A 20756-nucleotide genomic window follows, 5' to 3' on the forward strand; every position below is an offset into this window, starting at 1 on the left:
TAAGGTCTTCCTCCAAAATGTAATTCATTAAACTGGAAAAACATACACATACTTAAGCCTGTTTTTGCTGGATTGGGCTGCTCCACTGTGATGTACTTGGTTACAATAGAATACTAACATGGTTAAATCACTGATAACTGTTTGAACTTCAAATGTCAAGTTACATTTCATGGACAGAGCTCCTTAAACCCCATTTAGTCATTTCAAAAATCCATGCTACTGGTCTCAGAGGGGATGGCTGAATAGTAAGATAGAGTTATTAGATCTGTAGAAGTCAACTGTATAGCTGGCATGGAAGTTTAGTGGACAATAGGAATCAGCGGACCCACATTCTAGTCGATCTGTACTATCAATTAACTTATAGTCCTGACTATAAAGTACGCACACATAGTTTTTTGTTTTTGTTTTTAATCTGCCTTTACAAGGCCAATGAGGTAAAAGGTATGAAAGCACTCACTTCGTGAGCCTAACGGTCTTTTTGACTATGAAACATTATTACCTCTTCCTGATGGTAGATCTATTATGTAATCAATGAAAAAAAAAGATACATAGACTTCTGTAATTCTGGCCCGCTGGCCCACTGACAGCTTATTACCTATGGATGAGAACTTTGGGGTTGCGAATGGAATTCAAATTCTAGACAGAGATCATAATGCTACAGAATGCCTCTGGCGCTACACAGCCCTGCATTGTCATCTTTTCATAAAACTAGTGCATGAATAAAATATAGATTAATTTAGAATCATACTGGCAGTTTATCTGTAGCTTGTAATCACCAACCGTAGCATTATATGGATATATCAAATACGGAAAAACAAAAGTGCAAAGGTTAAAATCCTCCGAGGTTTCCTACAGAATAGGGTATTTCCCCCCTTCCTTCCCCGTCATCTGCTGTCTGGTGGTAAACATATGTAGAGGTTTGGGGCTTATACTTTGTTTTATTCAAATAGGACAAGCTTTCAAGTGTTTATGTAGTTAATAATTTTTGTAGTTGCCCTGGGCTTCTTAGTGACCACTCCAAAAAGCTAGTTCTTATTCAAGAAGGATTATAATAAGCCTACTTGATAATAAAATTTATTGACCATTCCAGAAAACAAGCACGCTGATTAAGATAAGAGAACAGAATTATTTGGCTAGAAAATCTGGAAAGGCTTTCTTTGATCATTAAATCTAAAATTCATCCAGTGTTTTTGCTCTGCTCTCACTCTGAGTGGGATTTAGTAATATATCACTTAATAAAACTGGTTAATAAATTTAGAAAACAGATAACACCATTTTGTGTGGCTGAGAGAAATTCTTAGGACCATTTACCACACAATTTCTTATTTTGTTAGTTGTTTCCCTTTGTAATCTCACCCTAAGCTCAAGCTTTCATGAGATCCTCCAGGCTTGGGAAAGGCTGAATAATCCTTCATGGAGCACTGAATGCTTTGCTTTCCACAATCTGATAGCCCCAGCCAACCTTTCTGTTTCAGTGCTTCACGTTTACACGTGTGAAGACTTCATGAGCAGTCAACTTAATGACTCTGGACGAACAGGTCATGCACTTTCTTACGTGCTTCCTTTTATACTTAGAAAGCTTTTTTCTCCTTTTAAAATCCTACTCTCTTCATGCAGTATGTCCAGAGAACTGCAGTTCAGAGTGAATTCTGACAGTTCCATTTTTATGTGTTTCTTTTATTTTCTCAACTAAACTGAAAACCTGTTGAACTCAGGTAACTGCTTTAACATCAGGCACTGAAAGATGATAAAAATAAGTATCTCATTGGTTAAATGAGCCCAACTGAAGGAATCCTTTCTTCTCTCTCTTTTTCCCCCATTCCCTCTTTATTTTTATTGTGGATGTTGTGTAGATTGTATAGTACTGAGTACTACAAATTATTAAACTTTTATTCATTGATAATTCAGAGGGAGGTAAAGAAAGGCAAAAAATGGTTTTGTTGTCTACTTTCTAAGTTCCCTTAGTAAAAACACTCTCTTAATTCAAATATTTGTGTCTTTTCTCAAGTGACAACTGTATTAGACAAAGCCATTCTTCTCTTCTATCTTGCTACAAGAGTCCAGATTTTGTTCAGAAGGCAGGGGGTGTCTATCATTTCCTACTGTGAACCAGGAAGGAGTAATTTTATTCTTAGCTCCTGGGATAAATCCTAACAACTAAGACCAACATTGTGGCCCCATTTCTGTTGTGAGCAATTGTGTTAAGCCCCAACACTGGCCAATGAGTCATGAGGGAAAAACATGTTGAAGAGGCTTCTGAGAAAAGATTTTTAAGAGACAAGGAAAAGATTGTCTTTTTTACTTATATTAGACATGGTTATGTCCAGATGTGGTATTCTGAACTGCTACCTCGCCACCATCCTGAGAAAGAAACGCAAAGAAGTAGAGCATGAGCCCTGACTGCCTGGCTGTGGGCTTCATACAAGACAACCAAAATGCCCTTATTATTTAAGCCAGTCGAGACAAACTCTTCTCTTCCTTTAAGCCTAAAGTATCCTAACTGATATAACAGCATCACCTCAGAAGCGTCCTCAGAAGCATTCTCTAGGTAAAAATGTATGGTTTTGATCTGAAAAGTTCCCAAGGAAAACGAGCAGGATGACAATAATGACGACTGCCTCAGAAGCTGCCCTCTGTGGCCCTGCACCTGTGTAACTGTCCTTACAAGGCCCACACTGAGTCTGGCTGCTGCTCAGGAGGAAGGAATAGGACAGTGTAAAGAGCACACAGTGGGCAGGATTTTTCACTCTAGACAAAAGACCACTGCCACATAAGGTACAAAATAATTCCCACATATTATATAGGAGCCCTGGTTTACTGTTTCTTTTCATTTTTCCTTCAACTGTGAATACTTTATCACATAGTGCTTTTCTATTTTCTTCCTCTCCTTCCATATATGTTCTGCCAACTTGGGGGGGGGTGTGGTAATAAGGAGAAAACAAGAGATATAGGAGATGGGAGTCAGATGCACCTGCATAAAATCAGTCTTTTGTTTCCCGTTTTAGCAGGAATGTATGAAAGTATTTTCCTTTGGGTATGACTTCTCAACCAGTGTTACTGAAAACCAAAGGACACTTTCATGGCTATCGTACTGGGCAGAGGAGAAGCAGCAGTGGCAACACGCAGGGAGGGCCCACAGCTACCTCAGAGGAGAAAGTGAAGCAGGCAATAGCAAAAATAACCCTGATAATGTCAGTAAAACTGTGCCAGAAAGCGAGTAGGGTTAAAGTTACATCATTCTTCCTGTAATTTCAGCCCTCTGTTAAACAACAACTTTAAGTCAATGGGTCTTTCATAGTCCTGTCTATGTGGGGAACAGCTGTTCAACTTTTACTAGACAGCTGAAGCCACGGTGTCTGAGAAAGAGGCAGAACCCACTAAGAGCTGAAAGCAGCTGCCAGCAGTTCATCATCTCCCCACTGGAATGCTTCTTAGCAGAGTCACAAGACTAAATCACAAAGCACAGGTGACAGCTAGGGCCCTGATACACCAGAGCCCCGATTTTCAGAAACCCTGAATAATGCAAAAAGGCTTAACAGCAACAACAGCAACGCCACAGGGATTTAACTGGAGGCTTGATGAGGACTAGAGAAACATTTCTGAGGTCAGCTGTTGGAGGAAAATGGCAATTTTTACCCAGTTGTCTAATGTCTTTTCCTTAGAACTAATACATTTCTTCTTCACCATGGTTCTTCTCCAAACACTACTCAGAAAAATATAGTTCAAGTTTTAAAATTATAGCTTAACAGGTCTAGGCATTTTCTTGTAATTTTGTTTATTCCTAATAAATCTAAAAATTCCTATTGACAATAATGATAATTGTATCTCAACAAATTTATATAGTAGGATAGTATCTGGAACCAGTTAAAGCTAATGTGAAAAAAACAGGAAAAAGTAATGCAAATCTGAACACCTATTTAACTCTACTAATAATGTTCATCCACATTCACAGAATTCTTTTCCTTTGCAAAAAAACTACATTATCCCCAGGAATTTAAAATATACATGAAATAATAACTTAGTGGACTTAAAAATAAAGACAAACTAGCAGAAAGTTATTCATTTCTGAGTCTTACACATGGTACATGGAAAATGCAGAGTAAGGAAGAACGAAGTTACATGTACTTCTAAATAGGTTACTTTATGTTCTATGTTCTCTTATCAGAAATTTAAATGTATCTCCTTCTCTATGTTTTACCTTCATCCCAGGTGCCTAGTCTTTTTTTTTTTTATCCTGTTATAACTGTTCTTAGAAATTATCACCAATTATTTTAAGAATCAGAGAAATATGAACAAGTAATTCAAAACTAACAAATATTTCAATATGTTCCAAAATGAACTCAAGGGCTCTGTTTATATGCTTTCTTAAAATAGATTTTTTTCATGAGTCTTCACTAAATTTTATTGAAAAATAAACTTAAAGTACTTCCAAGTAGCCCCAAATATATTAATTAAGTAGTTGGATAAAACAAAAGCCTACCTGTGAGAGGTGAGGGTGATCCAACTGGTGTTGATGGATTTGATGGAAAACTACTGCTGGTGTGGTCAGGAGAATAAATCTAACCAGAAGACAAAAGATACACACATATCACCGTGTGACAATAGCAAAAATATAAATCCTTTTGCAAGGAGTTATTTTTATAATCTAAGCAGCCACTCCTAAGACTCAGAGTGAAAAATTGTTTAATTGATTTTAGGGCTATTCCATTACATAAAGGCTATAAAAGCATGTTTTAAAACAAGGATTAGAAAGTATCATATATATTCTAATGTGACAGGAATAAATGGATCGCATGTATTTCTTTATTACTCTTGCTGAAAATAATTTAAATTTCTAATTGTTATAAGAAAAAAGAGAACTATAAAGCAAACAGGTCTGATAATCTTTCTACAATATACCATTTAAAAAAGTTTTATCCATTAAAAATAATTATCTTAGGAAACGATTAACTTACCTTCTGAAGAGAACTGTCCTTAAAAAAGTTTTAAAAGTCAAAGAAAATAAATTTCAAAGTTATCCCATTTCTTTTAAAAAGTTCTAGTTTAATCTAGTTCCTAATGATGTGTGAGTGTTGTAAAAAGTTGAACTTACTCTCAAAGGATATTCTGTCATCTTTGAAGGAAGTGAGAAAACTATGAATGTTCTTTAGTGTTTCCTAAATAATTTGCAGACTTTATCTCCTAAGAGGATAACATATCTGGATGCATAAATTTTGGTATTTTGGCTGAAAGTTTTGTTGTAATACTTTATTTCATATTGCTAAAAAAAGCAGTAACACATTCATTCAAGTTCACCTAATTAACAGTCACACATTTCAAATGTCTCCTTAATCCACGCACCAGCAACGGTCTCTGGGTGCTCTTCTCTAGGACAATTCCATTCCTTTTAACAAGCATCACAAATCATCTTCACATCTCAGCACTTAACTTAGGCCCGACAAATCAACTTATTTGGATAAACTGTGGTCAAATATTTTAAAAAAGAAAACTACTTGTGGGTGGAAAGTGTCATCCAATAGAAACGATCTTGCTCTGAATAAGCTTAGGGCTCTAATAAATTTAAAGAGGCTCAAACTATGGCACATAAGGGGGGTCTCAGCACTGGTTTTAAAGACAGCGTCATACGCTGAGAAAGTCAGACAGTGGGACAGGCTCATGTAAAACAAAATTCCACAAGTCATAATCATCAAACATTAGTAGCTTTCAAGTTTTTTAAAAAAGAAGACAGCACTAATTAAATTGTAAGCAGTCAGAAAGTCTATTTCCCTTTGACTACAAATGAATTGGTGACTACACCCATTGGTGTGATGCTACTAAATCACAATTGGAAATCCTTTTAAACACCAACTCTTTTCAAAGAGCCAGGTCTAGAAGTTGTATATTCAAGTTAGAAAGCCATTTCAGAAAAGCCCAGCTATCAAGGTGACTTCAAAAGACTTTATGGGTGGACTCAGTAATAGGGAAGTAGTGTGCTATAAGGCCAATAATGTTGATCTTAAAGCTAAGTTGTTACCTTTTAAAAGCTGTTACCTTTCACACATGTAAAAATTAGCTAAAGGTCACATTTTGGTTTCTAGTGGCCTGCATACATACAGTGATTTATTTCAGCCCTAAGTAAATTAGTCACTAAACTTCAACAAAAACGTATCTCAACATATCCCTTTATTTTTATAAACTAGTATTTCTCATTTTTAAGATGTAAAAAGTTTAACTTTTATGAACAACTGATGCTAACTTTTATGAGATTATGTCTTGATTATAATACTGGTAAGGGAGGGAGGGTTGATGACACTGATGGTGGGTGGATGAGGAGTGAGAGAAGTTTCATTTCCCTGCAAAAGCTTGATGATCATAAACCAACTTACTGACTTTCATTTCCTTGTCTGTAAGAATTAATTGCATGAAAGTACTGGGGAAATAACATTCCCTCTATGTCATACCTCCTGCTTTGCTTTCTTCATACTCCTTTCATTAATCACTAATTGTCTAAATTTGTTCACTTGTTTATTATCTGTTTCTTTTACCCTTTTTCCTAGTAATGTGCTCAGAAGAGCAAGGACTTTGTCTTATTCAGACAGAATCTGAATTATACAAAATCTGCAGTAGCCTCAGATTCTACAACAGTGCTGGTAAATATGTACTTGTTGAAAGAATGAATGATACCAACTTTACAAGAAGTTACCATCTGAGTATTCCTTTTAAATGCTTGGATGTATTCACCTAGGCTCCTTCTCTCTCTTACTCTTCCAGTTCCTTTAATGTAGATCTCCCGAGAGCTCTAGTCTCAGTTGTCTTTTCTATTTACCTGTGTTTTTTCTCTTGGTAATACCATTCTTTATAAAGTATCAACTACGACATTCCTGTGAATGATTCTTAAGTTGACATCTCTAACCTTATACTGGTTGCTGGACTTTTCCATCTGGGCACTATCCTTCTTTCACCTCAAGCTCAGTATACACAAACCCAAATTTTGCATCACAGCCCCAAGCTCCCTCCCCTTCCCATTTCTACTCTGCTGTTTCCTCTAGCCCAGTTAGCACTACCGTTCTTTCTCATGGTCAACAATACCACTCTTTCTCCCCTCCTTTCCCCAGCTCCTCCACCCTTCCCACCACAGACACCAATGCCCACAATTCTCTATAATGCTTCTGGAATAGGCACACATCATTCTCAATGCCATGACATTACTTTAAACCTTTACTAGAACTTGTGGCTCGACTATTTAAGTCTTTATATTTTTAGTTACTCCCTGTTCCTTTCATCCCATACATAACTGCCTGAGCTACTGTCCTCAACCAGTTTTGAACAGTCCAATCCCGGAGAGCGCTTTATGTTGCCTACTATATAAAAAAGAACGGTATTTGATATATTATATAATCTGGTCACAAAAATATCTTTCAACTTCATAACCTACATAAAACATTATATACAAACAAAATATTTTCTTCATTTTCTGAACACAACTTGTCCTTTAAAAGGCCTGTTTCTTACCTTCTCCCTGAAGGAATTCTATACCACATCCAAGCCCAACTCAAACGTAACCTCCCCATTTGCTCTCGTTTTCATTTCCCTTATATTCTTAGAATAACCTGTACTTGTCTTTGGTCTTTTACTTTACACTATGCTCTGTTTCTGTATACCTGTCTTATCTTCTCTCCTTGACTGGAAGCTCTTTGAAGGTAGGGACCTTATACCATTCAACACTGAATGCATCACTGTCTGTCACTGTCTTGTACAAGGAGGTGCTCAATATTAAAAAACAAAACAAACAAAAAACAACAGCAGCAAACAAACCTTGAGCGATTAAACTGCACTGGAAATTTGCTACAATACTTTCTGATAAAAAGCAGGACTCAGTAAATGACAGCATTTATCTTAGTACTTATGTAGTGGGTTTCAGTAACAGAAATAACAAAGGGGAGAAAAAGATCTTATTATAAAGATGAATTCATTTACAGATCAGTTTTATGGTATAAGCTTTGACAACAATATGGAAAGGTTCCGCTGTTTCTGACAATTAGTGCTGATGTGCTAAGCTGCCTATACCACACGGCTAGGACTTCTGAGGGTATAAGCAGACTATCAACCATTATTTTCCCCCGATAACTCTGCCATTACAGTTAAACAGTCCTGTAGCATGTGAAGAACTAGTGACGACTTCTTTATCTCAAAGAAGGAAGAGTTTATACCATAAAGTCATTTATCACTACCTTGCAATGACTAAGCAAAAGACTTTGGTGTTATATATAAAATAGGTACAAGCTTCTTAAAGTCACTGTGAAAACAGGAGAAGCAGTACTAAAAAGTGTATCAACATATAGTTTCTACTTTTTCAAAAGCAGCTTCTCCATTTTACAATAAAAGCCATTTTCTCCACTTACATTTCCTCACATTTCCTGGTTCTACTTTGCTCTAAATTAAAGTGATGACAGACAGAATTGTTATTAATACTTTTCCTGAACTGACAGATAGCCTGGCAAATTACAGGACTTTTTCTTGTCCTTTTTTACTTCCCTAAAAAGAATATGTGTATGTGGGAAGGGGAGCAACAACATTAAAAAAGTATATAGCCTTTTAGATCACAGACCATGTCATTAAACTTCACCTCTGCATATTTATTCTATTACCAACTCACATACAAACTATACTTATTCTATAGATATTGTTGTGCTACTTTTAAGAAATTCTAAACAGAAGGCTTATTTGACAAAGAGCATTCTAAATCAGGAATACTTTACTTTTTGTACTTTCTGACCTTAAGGAATTCCTACATTGATGTTTAAAAGATAAAAAAAAAGAGAGAAGAAAAAAGTCAGTCACTTAAAAAATGGGGATGGGAGTGATTTAGAATCTAGAGCATAAACACAAAGTAAGAACTCATTCTGCATGCAGCCCATGGTCCCCATACTGTTAAATGACCAATGATGAATAACTCCCAATACCTTCTGCCAGGCTTAACCGGTAATATGCCTCATTTTACTGCAACAAATGAGGCTCCTCCTCCTATCAGTCATGGTCCATTCCAATCAGCAGGGTGCCAATAAGCCAGAGGCTAATGAAAAGGGCCTCAGACAATGGAGAGCTCCCAAGCCCAACCTTGGAACTGTGAGCCCAATTTTTAAAACACTACAGTGCACATTTCAGTTAATCTTTATTATGCTAATGTTATTGAGTCTAAGGAACAAAGAAACTTATTTCATGAATTACTTTTAAACATCAACTTCCCTGAATTTTCTTTTCTTTTGTTAGGGGCTACTGACCATTTAACTACCCAGATTAAAACACACACACACACACACACACACACACACACAAACAACACACACTCACACTCTCTCTCTTTCCTTTGCTCTGAGGTAGAAATCAAAACATAAATTATCACAAAGAAGTCTGATATAATCAACAAAGTTAAACAGTCCTCTTGTTTGATCTCCTCTAAATTAAAGACCAAGTGTTTTGATATGGTATTAGGCACTGAAATAAACCAGATGTTTCTTCCTCTATATAACTCTCCATGGGCACAATCTTAAAGGGTTATTGTCTGGCAAACGTTCAGGGAAACACAGAAATGGCACGAATATCCAGATTTTCCTTTCCTTCTATCTACCCTAGTTTATTATCTAAACTAATGCATAATCCATAGGGCTTTGGGAACTTTGTGTAAATACTTTCATGTACAATTCTCTTTCTAGCTACCCTGAGATTAAGACCACAATTATTCAGGCTTAAATCTAAAATAAAGGAACCTTTGCAAATGTATTATCTAGCCTTACATGTTTAATCACACAGTATTCTGTGTGCTCTTTAATACTTAAACTGAAGAACAAAGGTTGTACCCTCTGATGTTTCACACATAAAAGACCTTCTAAGATATATATCAGACATTTTGGGAGCTAGAAATAACTTCTAATGACAACAGTATGGCATTTCTCCATCTAAGCCTAGATGTTATATTTAAAACGTCACATTCTAAAGAAATTAAAATCGCAAATACTCATGGTCACCATTTTCAAAGATCTGTAATACTTGACATCAAATTCTCACATGCATGTCAGACTCTCACATGTAATCCTCATCAAATTCCTTCTCCTCATCTCTTCTAATCCTTCCTATTCTCAATGTAATGTTTTTGCTTTTCAGTACATTCTGAGAGCACTAAAGTGAATATGAGTTTGTAATGGAAGTTGGAGAAAGAACATGTTTGGGGGAGGAGTCTGGTAGGGAGGGAGTCAGGGGATGGATTGAAGGAAGGGATTTGAAGTGTGCAGACTATGGCATGCAGTGATGGAGCAGATGGAATGCATCACCGTCAGCTATGACAGAAATGATTTATGGAATGACCTGGCTGCTCCTGCCTAGTAACAACACAGGATGACAGAGCTGAGTTTCCATGACAACCAAAGCCCACCCACTAACTAGATTAAACATTTTCCCCTGGCTTCCACTCAGTGAATTTGGATTTTCTTTTCCAAATGCCAACTGGTTTGGCTAATATGTGGGTCATAAAATGGGAGAATAGTCAAGGACTTGAAGGGCAACTGAAAAGGAGCCTGAAGGACCACTGAGAACATCACAAATTCTTCCCTGCCTATCTTCCAAGGTTCCTTTACTGTTTCCCTTAAATACAATAAAAGAGTTTTGAGAAAAAAGCCCTTGAAATGCAGGTTGTATTTTAAAAAGTTGCCTAATATTGAAAGCTCAAATGTTATTTGTCTTTCTACACGTGAAGTACCTGCTACTAGATTCTTTCCAAGTCAGGACTATGGCAAGCCAATCAAATATCTGGGAGGCACTCATATTTAATATTACAGAATTATTTTCTTTCTAAGTAGGTAGTTTTCATCAGGCTGGAATAAGTCCAGAAAAAGTGAGACAACTTCCTTTAACCCTCATCAACACCTTATAAAATAACAGTTACTGTAGCATTGCTCTTTGGAAGTACAGAGTAAGTGAAGCTAGTCAGATCAGGGTTCTCATCTCATATATCTGGGCTTTACCCTTCCCAGCTTGGAGATCCCCAGGGCAAGCTACTTAATCTTTCTGAGCCGAAGTTACTTAACCTTTTAAACCTAGTTTCTCATCTGTAATGTGGGAATAATAATGCCAATCTCACAGAGTTTTCTTGAGGATTAAATGAAACAAAGCATGTAAATGCTTAGTATAGTGCCTAGCACCTAGCAAGCATTCAAATTATAGCTGATACTTTTGTGGGGTTTGTTATTATTATCATTTTTGTCGTATGATGCAAGACTGAATTCAACAAACATTTACTGAGCTCTATTTTGTGTGGAGCACCACTATGTAGTAGATAAACTTGACTTGCCTTGATTTCTCAAAAAACTTGTACTGCTATAGAGAAAGATTTATTTACAGAAACCATACACAAAGAGTTTATCTCCTTTAATGCTCAATAGTTACTTCCTACTACTCACATATTAAGTGGTCTGCTTTCCCCATGAACAGCAGCAAATGTGTCTGACAGAGTTATTTGCACTTCATAGAAAATGTAAAACAACACTGTGAGAATTCTGAGAGACCTATCATTCAGGAAGGAAAAGGAAAGAAAGAAAAAGCCTAAGGAGAAACTTCACAAAGTACAAAGCAAAAGTACCTCTTTTAAACAGTCAGGTTTGGAATCTTTGTGGATTACTGGTAAATGCTCTCCCAAGAGTTCCAAAAGAAAGAACTTCAGTTTAATGTTTTAAGGATCAGATATTAAAACACAATCATTACCTTTATTGAAGCAAATCACTTCTTAGTCATTAATGTCCTGATGTGATGTAAACTAGCTACTGAAGAAAATACTATGGGATTCCTTCAAATTAGTTTTACTCATTTTAGCACAAGTTCTTCAGTGAACTTTTTTTTAGGGAAGGCTCTCATCTCTTATTTCTTGAATGAATCAGCTGCAGGAGATTATTTTTTATTTTAAAAAACACATAAAATAAATTCCATCTTAGGAAAAAATCCTTATAAAAGCCCTTCCTATTCTGAATGAGAAGAATGACTGAGTAGCCTTTCTTGATTCCACTTGATTTCAACTTTAATGGGCAACTCACTAAGTGTGTGCTTAAAACAAACAGATTTAACTATTAATCTCAGTAATTTGTGCTTAGATTTCAAAATGTCTAATTCTCTTCTTCTTTCTACATCTGTTCCATTAAGACAAAAAACAGACATTTAAATAGAAATTAGAAGGATAGTTCTTATGGGAATGGGGTGAGGAGGTGTTCTCATGAATTACATTAAGGGCAGCAGAAATCAATACAGTCCGAGACTAGCTCTAAAAGAGTAATGAAGTCATCTTGTTATAACTACACCCTTTAACTATGACACATACTGCCCGCAAAATCTAATCACTGCATTCAGCAGTGTAAAAATCATACAGCAAAATATGTAAAATCAATACTCACAGATGCCAAAGCTTTTCCAAGTGCATCACCTGTCTGTGAGCTTCCAGCAGCGTTCCCTCTGGTTCCTGAGTATTTCAAGTAGGAAAACAAATCAAGGATTTTAGCAGGCAGGCAAGTATGCTACTTTTTTTTTTTAAAGCACTCTGCCATTATTTTAATGGTGTTCTCTATTGTTATCACACATCTGTCACAATAAGCAAGCAAATACTCTGCATGTGTTGTAGCTAGTGAGCTAAAGTAAGGATAGGTTCCTTACCGGTTTCTACATTAATGAAAATCAGAAAAGTTTCTCTTCTTCCTTTCTTTCATTTTTAAACTCAATACTAAAAAAATATGTTGAGTCAAAAGGTACAAACTTCCACTTATAAGACAAATAAGTACTAGGGATATAATATACAACATGATAAACATAATTAACACTGCTGTATGTTACATGTGAAAGCTGTTGAGAGAGTAAATCCTAAGAGTTCTCATCACAAAGAAAAATTCTTTTTTTCTATTTCTTTAGTTTTGTATCTATAGGAGATGATGGATATTCACTAAACTTATTGTGATAACCATTTCATGATGTATGTAACTCAAATCATTATGCTGGACACCTTAAACTTATATAGTGCTATAGGTCAATTAGATAACTAAATAAAGCTGGAAGAAAAAAATATGAAAAAACAAAAAAATACGTATTTAAAAGTACAGGATTCACTAAAAATTCCTAAACTCGGTTTTAGGCAGTTCTGCCAACCTGAAAAAAGCTCACCTAGAATGCTATCTGATCCATTGATGGGAGGAGTGTGTGAGGCAGCAACGTAAGGTGAACTGCTGGTACTGGCGCGATGGAAGCTGGACATTGGCGGAAGACTTGTGTTTATGTCTGTTGGTGAAACTGAGTGTGGAGGATAACTCTAGAGAAAGGAGGAAAGGGATATGATCTATTAAATACATTTTCTGAATAATATGCACATACAACTGGAGAATACTATAACAAGTTAAAAAGAACATCACAAGTTAGCAGCTGAACTACCATTATCATTTACTTTTTGAACAGGCATGAAGTAAGCCTAGAAGTATTTCATACTTCAGAAGTTTTGGCAGAATCAAACCTTACACTTGCAATCCAAGTGTAAGGTAAGTGTAATCCAAAAAGAAACACAAGCGAGGACAAAGTGCTGCTGCAGCCTAGTTGTGTATTATAGCCTACCAAGCGGTCATGTGAATGAAGGCTGCCGTAACTACTGGACTGAGACATGTGGGAAGTGGAGGTCCCCAGAATTCCACCAAAACCAGGCTGGCTCATCCCATTTGATGAACTCCAAAGGTCAGAAGAATTGTGGGTCCCATCTAAGACAAAAAGAGAAATATAAAATTTTCTTAACAAAAATTTTTTATTTTGATGATACTATAAAAATTCAAAGGGTATCCTCCAGGTATTTTTTCCTCCCCTTTCCAACCTAGTCAGCTGTCTAGTTTTCTTCCCCCCAAAATGTATAGTCACTATTTTAAAAGAAGCGATACACTTTTACCGTTAGAGGGGAAAAAAATAACCCAAACTGTACTAGGTAGGTCATTATAAAAATCCTCCCAAGATCTAACTTTGTATCAGGGAGGATAATAAAAATTCCAAGTTTGGGGATAGATTAGATTTAATTTTTGGTTAAATAGTATACCCATACATACACCAAAAAGTTCTTAATCTGTAACAAGCAATGTATATTATATGACACATTCCTAAACTGGAATAAAGGAGCTTCTCCTACAATAAACCTAACTACTTGATAATGACTACGTTATAGTCAGTCTTCAAATGAAACGTGTTAGCCATGACTTCATTCACCAATGCAAAGTCAATGCATCGTTTATGCAGTCATTTATTGCCCCCACAGTCTAAAACCACAGAAGGTCAAACACACATAATTTGCTAGACAGGAATTAAAGGAAGTGCAACACTTTTTCTGTCTTACAATCTAATCTGTTCTATGATGTTCACTTATTATTTACATTGATAATTCTAGGAGTGATATGAACCTAAAATTTAAGTAAGAAACTAAAATCTTTAATAGCTTTTATACATTTAAATTCCAAAATGAGAAAAAGCAGCTCTACTCATTTTTCTCAACTGAAGTCTTTTATAAATTTAATCAATACTAGATGGGCCCTCCAATACTTTGCTGGATAATCTAACTACATTGCAGTCAGTGACAATTAACACTAGAAAACTTTAAAACTAGATTTTAATTTGCTTTAGACAAACATATCTAGATAAGTAACGTCTGAACTTCTGTATAGATATTCTCTTTCCTCACAACTTTAAAGTATTAGCTAATATACACCAGATAACTGTTCCAGCATTTGACATCTATTTGGCAGTGCTTACCTTGCATAAAGAAAGTGCTAGCAAACATACTGGTTGGTGGCTTGGGAGATGGATAACTAGGAGATTCACGGTTGAAGTCATCTGAATTTGGGGATGGTGCATATACCTTAAAATTAAACAGGAAATTTAATTAAAATGTAAGTGACTATCAAATCACTTATCTAAAATGCATGTTACATTTCATGAAGGGCCTAAAAAAGGCTACTACCTAAAAAGGCCTATCCCAAATTCAAAGAAACTGCTTAAATCCACATAAATAATGTCGAACTTGGATACTATCTACATGTTTGCTTTTAGCTGATTACTGCAGAAAAACACTATCCTAAATGTCCTTGTAAAGCACCTTTGTGTGACAATTACACCAGGTGGTTGAATAAAGTCACAAATGTTGACTTTGCTTACAAAACATAAATCCATACAGGCTCATGATTTAAAACATGATGGTAGAAAGAAGTGTCTTTTGAATGTAGCATGAAATGAAACTTGGGTTCACAAAATTAATTCTTTTCACTGTTACAAGATTTATCAAAATCAGAATGAGTTAGATTAAATGTTACTATTCTTTACTACTATTAAAAGATAACTGTGAAAGGCACAACACAATTGTTCAGAAACTTAACTTAGTAAGTTAGCAAAATTAACACCAAATTCTGAAGGGTTTTAATTTCTTAATTTCAAGGAAATTTTCAAGTCTGGCACAGCTTTAAGAAAAATCTCATTTAATTTGTCAGAGCAGTATTAATTTCCCTTGATAAACCTTTGCTTCAGATAAGCCAAGTCTAAAAATTTTGAACTAACAAATGGCCAACACTGTCATTTCTCTGCAAAACTAAATGGGCGACCAAATAACTGTAATAATCAAAACAGGATCAAACCATTCTCATGATGACTACTGAAACCAAGAAGGAAAACAAATAAGTAACACTTAAGGTGATGCACTGTCTGTAAAAGTAAGTGAACCAGGAGTCAGGAAGAATGGAAATGAGTCCTATTGTGAGCAGTATACGAAATGTTTATCTTTAGTTTGATAAAGGTTCATCTATTAAATTTCACCCGAAATTAAAAATCCAAAGTGTTCACTTATGTGGAAAAAAGTAACTAGCACAATAAAATTTTGGGAGCACGTTTAAAAAAGTATACAATTTTTTTTTTGAATAAGCATAGAAAATTTCTGGAATTATACACAAGAAATAACTATTACACTTCGAGATTTATAATTGGGAAAGAAGACATTTGCTTTATACCCTTTTGCACAGTTTATTTTTATCCCAGCATACATTTCTATGCACTAATAAAAAAGTTAAGGAAACACACATCAGGATTAATTATTTTATTTACATAAGCTATACTTGATATTCATTTATTCTCTCTCTGAGGCACTGACTAACTGTAAAGATTTCTGGCAAATTACCTAACTTTCTGAGTTTCAATTTCCTCATTTGTAAGATGGTGCTCACAGTACCTGGATTGGGGCGATGATGGGAAGATCAAATGAGATAATACATATAAAATGTTTAGCATGGTAAGTACTCACTAAGTATTAGCTAATAATATCATCTTTCTATCATTCTTATAGGAGCATTTATACTGCCATATATTGTCCCTGTTCAGTACTCAAATGCTGTTTCTTACAGTTTTTGTTTGACATGACCCTAAATATATATATTCATATACATACACACACACAGCCCATCGTAAACAAAAGGTTGAAAAGGCCACTTTTACTCTTCTTGCTAGCCATGCGATTACTAGCACAGGTGTGTCTTTTTAATGGATTGGCATTCAGGTTAGTTTCCTATCTTTTATATCCCAGAGGGAAAAACACATACCGGTGATACCTGAGAAACTTGGGACAAGAAGTATTCCTAAGAATTACCTGGGGATTATACATTAAACATATTAAACATAGTTTTCTAGTTTAGTGCGATTACATACAGACACTGCTAGGATGAAATAACTGAGTACACACAAACGTGTTTGAAATAGGCAGGAAAAAGTTTTCAGGAAAAGAATTTTGCACTTTTTTCTTTTAATCAAGTTTCAGCATCTAAATTTAGCCTCAGCTAGATGTCCTCTGTTCCCTTTATACATAGATTTTCCCAAACTAGGCTGAAACCACAAACAATGAAACTATAGTAACTCCACAGATGTAGCAAGACAAAAGAATAAAATTCAGAAGACAGCATTAGAACACAACTTTTTTGTCACAAATGTTTATTTACTATGGATACTATCACTGATTTGAAAGTATGAAATATAAAATTGTCTAATTCTATCTAGGTTATAGGTGAAACAGTATGCAAACCTTCCACCGATAATTATGAAAAACTCCAGTCCTGATTTGTCTTTTCACACAAAACATCTACACAGTTTAAATTTATATATAATTTCTCAATATACCTTTCTTTATCCTTATTCCTATTTAATTCACTGCATCCCATAGAAGATAAATTTACACTTTAAAAAAATTTTAACTGTGTGCAATTAAGTGTGTACTAAAGCAAAGAATGGGATAAACCGGACTTCACTGATTTACAAATCACCGTCAAATAAAGGAGAATATGCTGCTTAGATGATGGTTAATCATGACTATCATGGAAAGCAAGAAAAGCAAGATAAGCCACACAAAGTAGAAGAGACTTGCCTACTTGTATGTAAAAATTTCAAAGATATATGGAGAGTCCAGGGCTCATTTTAGAGGTAAAGTTGTTTTTAATGTTAGTCTTTATAAACAGACTTTGAAAAAAAAATTAACTTTTAAAGGATAGACCTTATAAATGAAAATGGTCAAAACTCTAAACTATTATGTTTGTCATTTATTTACTAACATAAGTTCAAAACTTTTTATCAAACAAAAATGTTCTAAAAAGTATGGCTCTCAAAGAGGTCCGTTTAACAGCATTTCTAACACAGGCCAAAAAAACTTTACTTCTGGTATCTTAACCATAGCTTGCAAAAACATAGATGCAATGTTATGAAGCAGCAGTTGTGCCAGTCCAGATTTTTCAGATCAAAGAGTTCTTGCGGCAAAGCGCAACTGATGTGGTCTCAACGACTTTATTAACTCCAGATGGAGGGAAATAGTCAGCCAGTTCCACAAAGAGCAAGTCTCTTTTAGTTACAATCAGTACCGGCCACAAATTAAAACCAGACTGCTTATGTCATCTGATCACCTGCACAGAGATGCCAGTTTTTTTTTTTCCTAGTTAATGATCTAATCACATATTTAAATCTTAAGTATGTTTTTGTATCACAACAATCTTAAAATTAAGAGAAAGGAGTATGTATGCTTAAGGTGATTAAAATCTACCAGGAGTCAAACTATTTTAAAGAGAAATTTAAAAAGTACAATTAAGTAATTAAAGATGTTCTACTAAAATGTGGTACTTAGAGATTTTTAGAATTCTAGCCTCATTTCAGAATTCCAGGCTCACAACAGCTACGACAGACTGTCCTTCCTTCTCAAGCACTTACACTTTCTCTTCCAGGAATGGCAATGAGAGAAATTCTCAGTGTCTGGTGAACAGAACCGTAACATTTATTCCAACTTGAATGAATGTAACTAAAAATCTAATAGATACTCCCCTTTCACTATTAAGTCTGTTTGAAAAGAATAAATCCATGGTAATATCTTTCATGTCCTCATCCCATTAACCCAAACTTACTTTTTAAGAGTGATAAGGCATTTCAGGGGTGAATATTTACATTACCTTTTACAGTGGTTACACAATTATCCTTGGAATATTTTAGCTCATAAAGTCAGTTGGGAGTCAAGTTGGCAAAAATACTCCCTTTTTCCTGCTTGGATGATTTAGTTTGGTCATATGGATCACCCCAATTCAGGGCAGTCCATTCTGTTTAGCTGTAGAGCCTGGAGCTGTGCACTGGGCTCCTGATTTCAATGCATCCTTCCTGTAATTAATGTTGGAAACATCCCTGCGAGGCAGAGAGGCAAGATGCAAAGTAGTAGAAGCTTTTGCTAAAAAAGATCGTTTTTCTTTTTATCTAGTCACATCCAGTATGAGTTAAAAGATGATGTCATTCCCTATGCTTTTAAAAATAGTCCATAGCCTGTGTGGTAGCTGATATCTTTAAATGTTCTAAATGATGAGGAGATGAATTGGGAATTTTCTTTAGTATAGGAGAGTAGCTAGCTATATATCTTAATTAAGATACCCTTCCACAGAAAATGAGAGGAATGCTTTAGATGAGCACTAAGAGGTTTCTGTGATGACAGAAATGTTCTATATCTGAAATGATGGAAATGTATCCATGTCTGTACAATACAGTAGCTACTCCTCACATGTGACTACTGAACACTTGAAATGTGAATAGTACAACTGAAGATCTTAACTTTAAATTTTACTTTAATTAATACAGTCATTTGTGACTAGTGGTTACTATATTGAACAATGCAAATTTAGATCACTTTTCCTTACCTAGCAATTTAAAATTACACAAATTATTTTGAAAGCAATATTCAAGGAGTTTTATAAGCTCCAAAACCGATGAAAACCGAAACCAACACAAACTCTCAAACATTTTGGGAACACCTTTACCTAATTTGGAAAGAATGATGGAGAAGCTTGTTGATTTTTCTGAACATGTTCTAACACAGAAATTATTACCAATAATTCACTATGTTTAGGTTTCTATTAGCTCTTCTGTCAAGATGGTTTGACCAGTAGTTCTTTTTAAATTCCAATGTGCTAAATACCATTTAATACTTTAATGCTAAACACTAGCTAATCATGCTAACACGAACCTTCAATATGTGAAAAGTTTATGCTAATAATAGAAATCACCTCAAACAAATCTTTGTCAACTAACCAAAACAACAAAACAAAGCAAACCCATTTGACTAAATTACCCTCCCATCACAACTGTAAAATAAAAATGTGACATTATATTCAGGAACACTTACTTAATTTATCTGATATTTTATATAACTGTATTACATATTAAACAATAAAAATTATACAAGATCTAGCTGAGAAACTAAAACCTGGGGAAAAAAAACCCCCACAAAACCCCAAAACTAACCAGTCTAGGTCACTGGAAAAAAGAAAAACCCCAATCCAAGTCAAATCCTATCTTTAAAAACTGTGATTAACTCTGGGCCAATAATTTTAAAAACAGGCACATTTAAGGGTCAGCACTCAAAAACTAAGAAAGAAAAACTAGATAATAATTTGTTAAAGAATTTTTTATTTACTGCTGGTTAACCTATGTAATTTACACGCACAGTAATAAACACAAATATAACAGTTTCCTTATATTTCTGCATTTTGTGGGATCTGAATTTAGCAAAAAGAAACTGTTTAAAAAAGTAAAATTTTTGCTTCAAGAATTACACTCATTAAGAGTACTACTATTAGAGGAAGTTAAAGAAATGTCCTAAAAAATGTTTCCTTTTGATTTTTCTGATCATTCTGGATCCATTATTTTTCTGTGACTACAGATTTTATGTATACACTCAGGGAAAAAGGCGCATCTTTAACTTAAATCGCAAAATCTCAGTTTCTGAGATTCAGGTCTTCCCACTTTCCTTGTTCCTTCTCTAATGAAAAGTAAAGCAAGCATAACCCCAAAGAAAAAAGACATTAAAACATTTAAATAAGTATATGAATAGCAATCTAATTTAAGAATTTCCCAATATCTAAAAATACTTAAATGACAGATTTGATAAATATCTCAATGTATTCAGTATTTTAATATTACATAAAAGCAGCAAGTTTTGCCATAAAGTCCAATCTACTACTCAAGTTTTTATGGTAATTCCAAGCCTAAAGGGGAGAAATATTTAGATAGTTGCAGTACTAAATACCACAGGAATTGAAACCAAAGGCATCATAAAGCAAAATGTCTGAAGTACAAGGACTAACTCAGGGACACATAAGCAATCTATGGAAGATTCTTTTCATCTAATTAGCTAGCCTGATAAAAACATAATCAGAATGTCTATAAAAGGG

General features: G+C 34.9%; 1 protein-coding gene across 10 annotated transcripts in view; it reads right to left on the minus strand.

Annotated features, from left to right (window-relative positions):
- The window catches only part of TCF12 (transcription factor 12), a 326023-nt gene that overhangs the window by 30486 nt on the left and 274781 nt on the right, over positions 1-20756 (minus strand). For all 10 annotated transcript variants that reach the window (XM_072962351.1, XM_072962350.1, XM_072962348.1 and 7 more), the window contains 5 exons: positions 14785-14890; positions 13612-13751; positions 13171-13315; positions 12414-12478; positions 4481-4559 (listed from right to left, as the gene is read on the minus strand). In XM_072962351.1, the coding sequence (XP_072818452.1) occupies positions 4481-4559; positions 12414-12478; positions 13171-13315; positions 13612-13751; positions 14785-14890 (535 nt within the window). The remainder of the gene's footprint in view (positions 1-4480; positions 4560-12413; positions 12479-13170; positions 13316-13611; positions 13752-14784; positions 14891-20756) is intronic.

The sequence above is a fragment of the Vicugna pacos genome, chromosome 6 (assembly GCF_048564905.1).
Source record: "Vicugna pacos chromosome 6, VicPac4, whole genome shotgun sequence".
Classification (NCBI taxonomy): Eukaryota; Metazoa; Chordata; class Mammalia; order Artiodactyla; family Camelidae; genus Vicugna; species Vicugna pacos.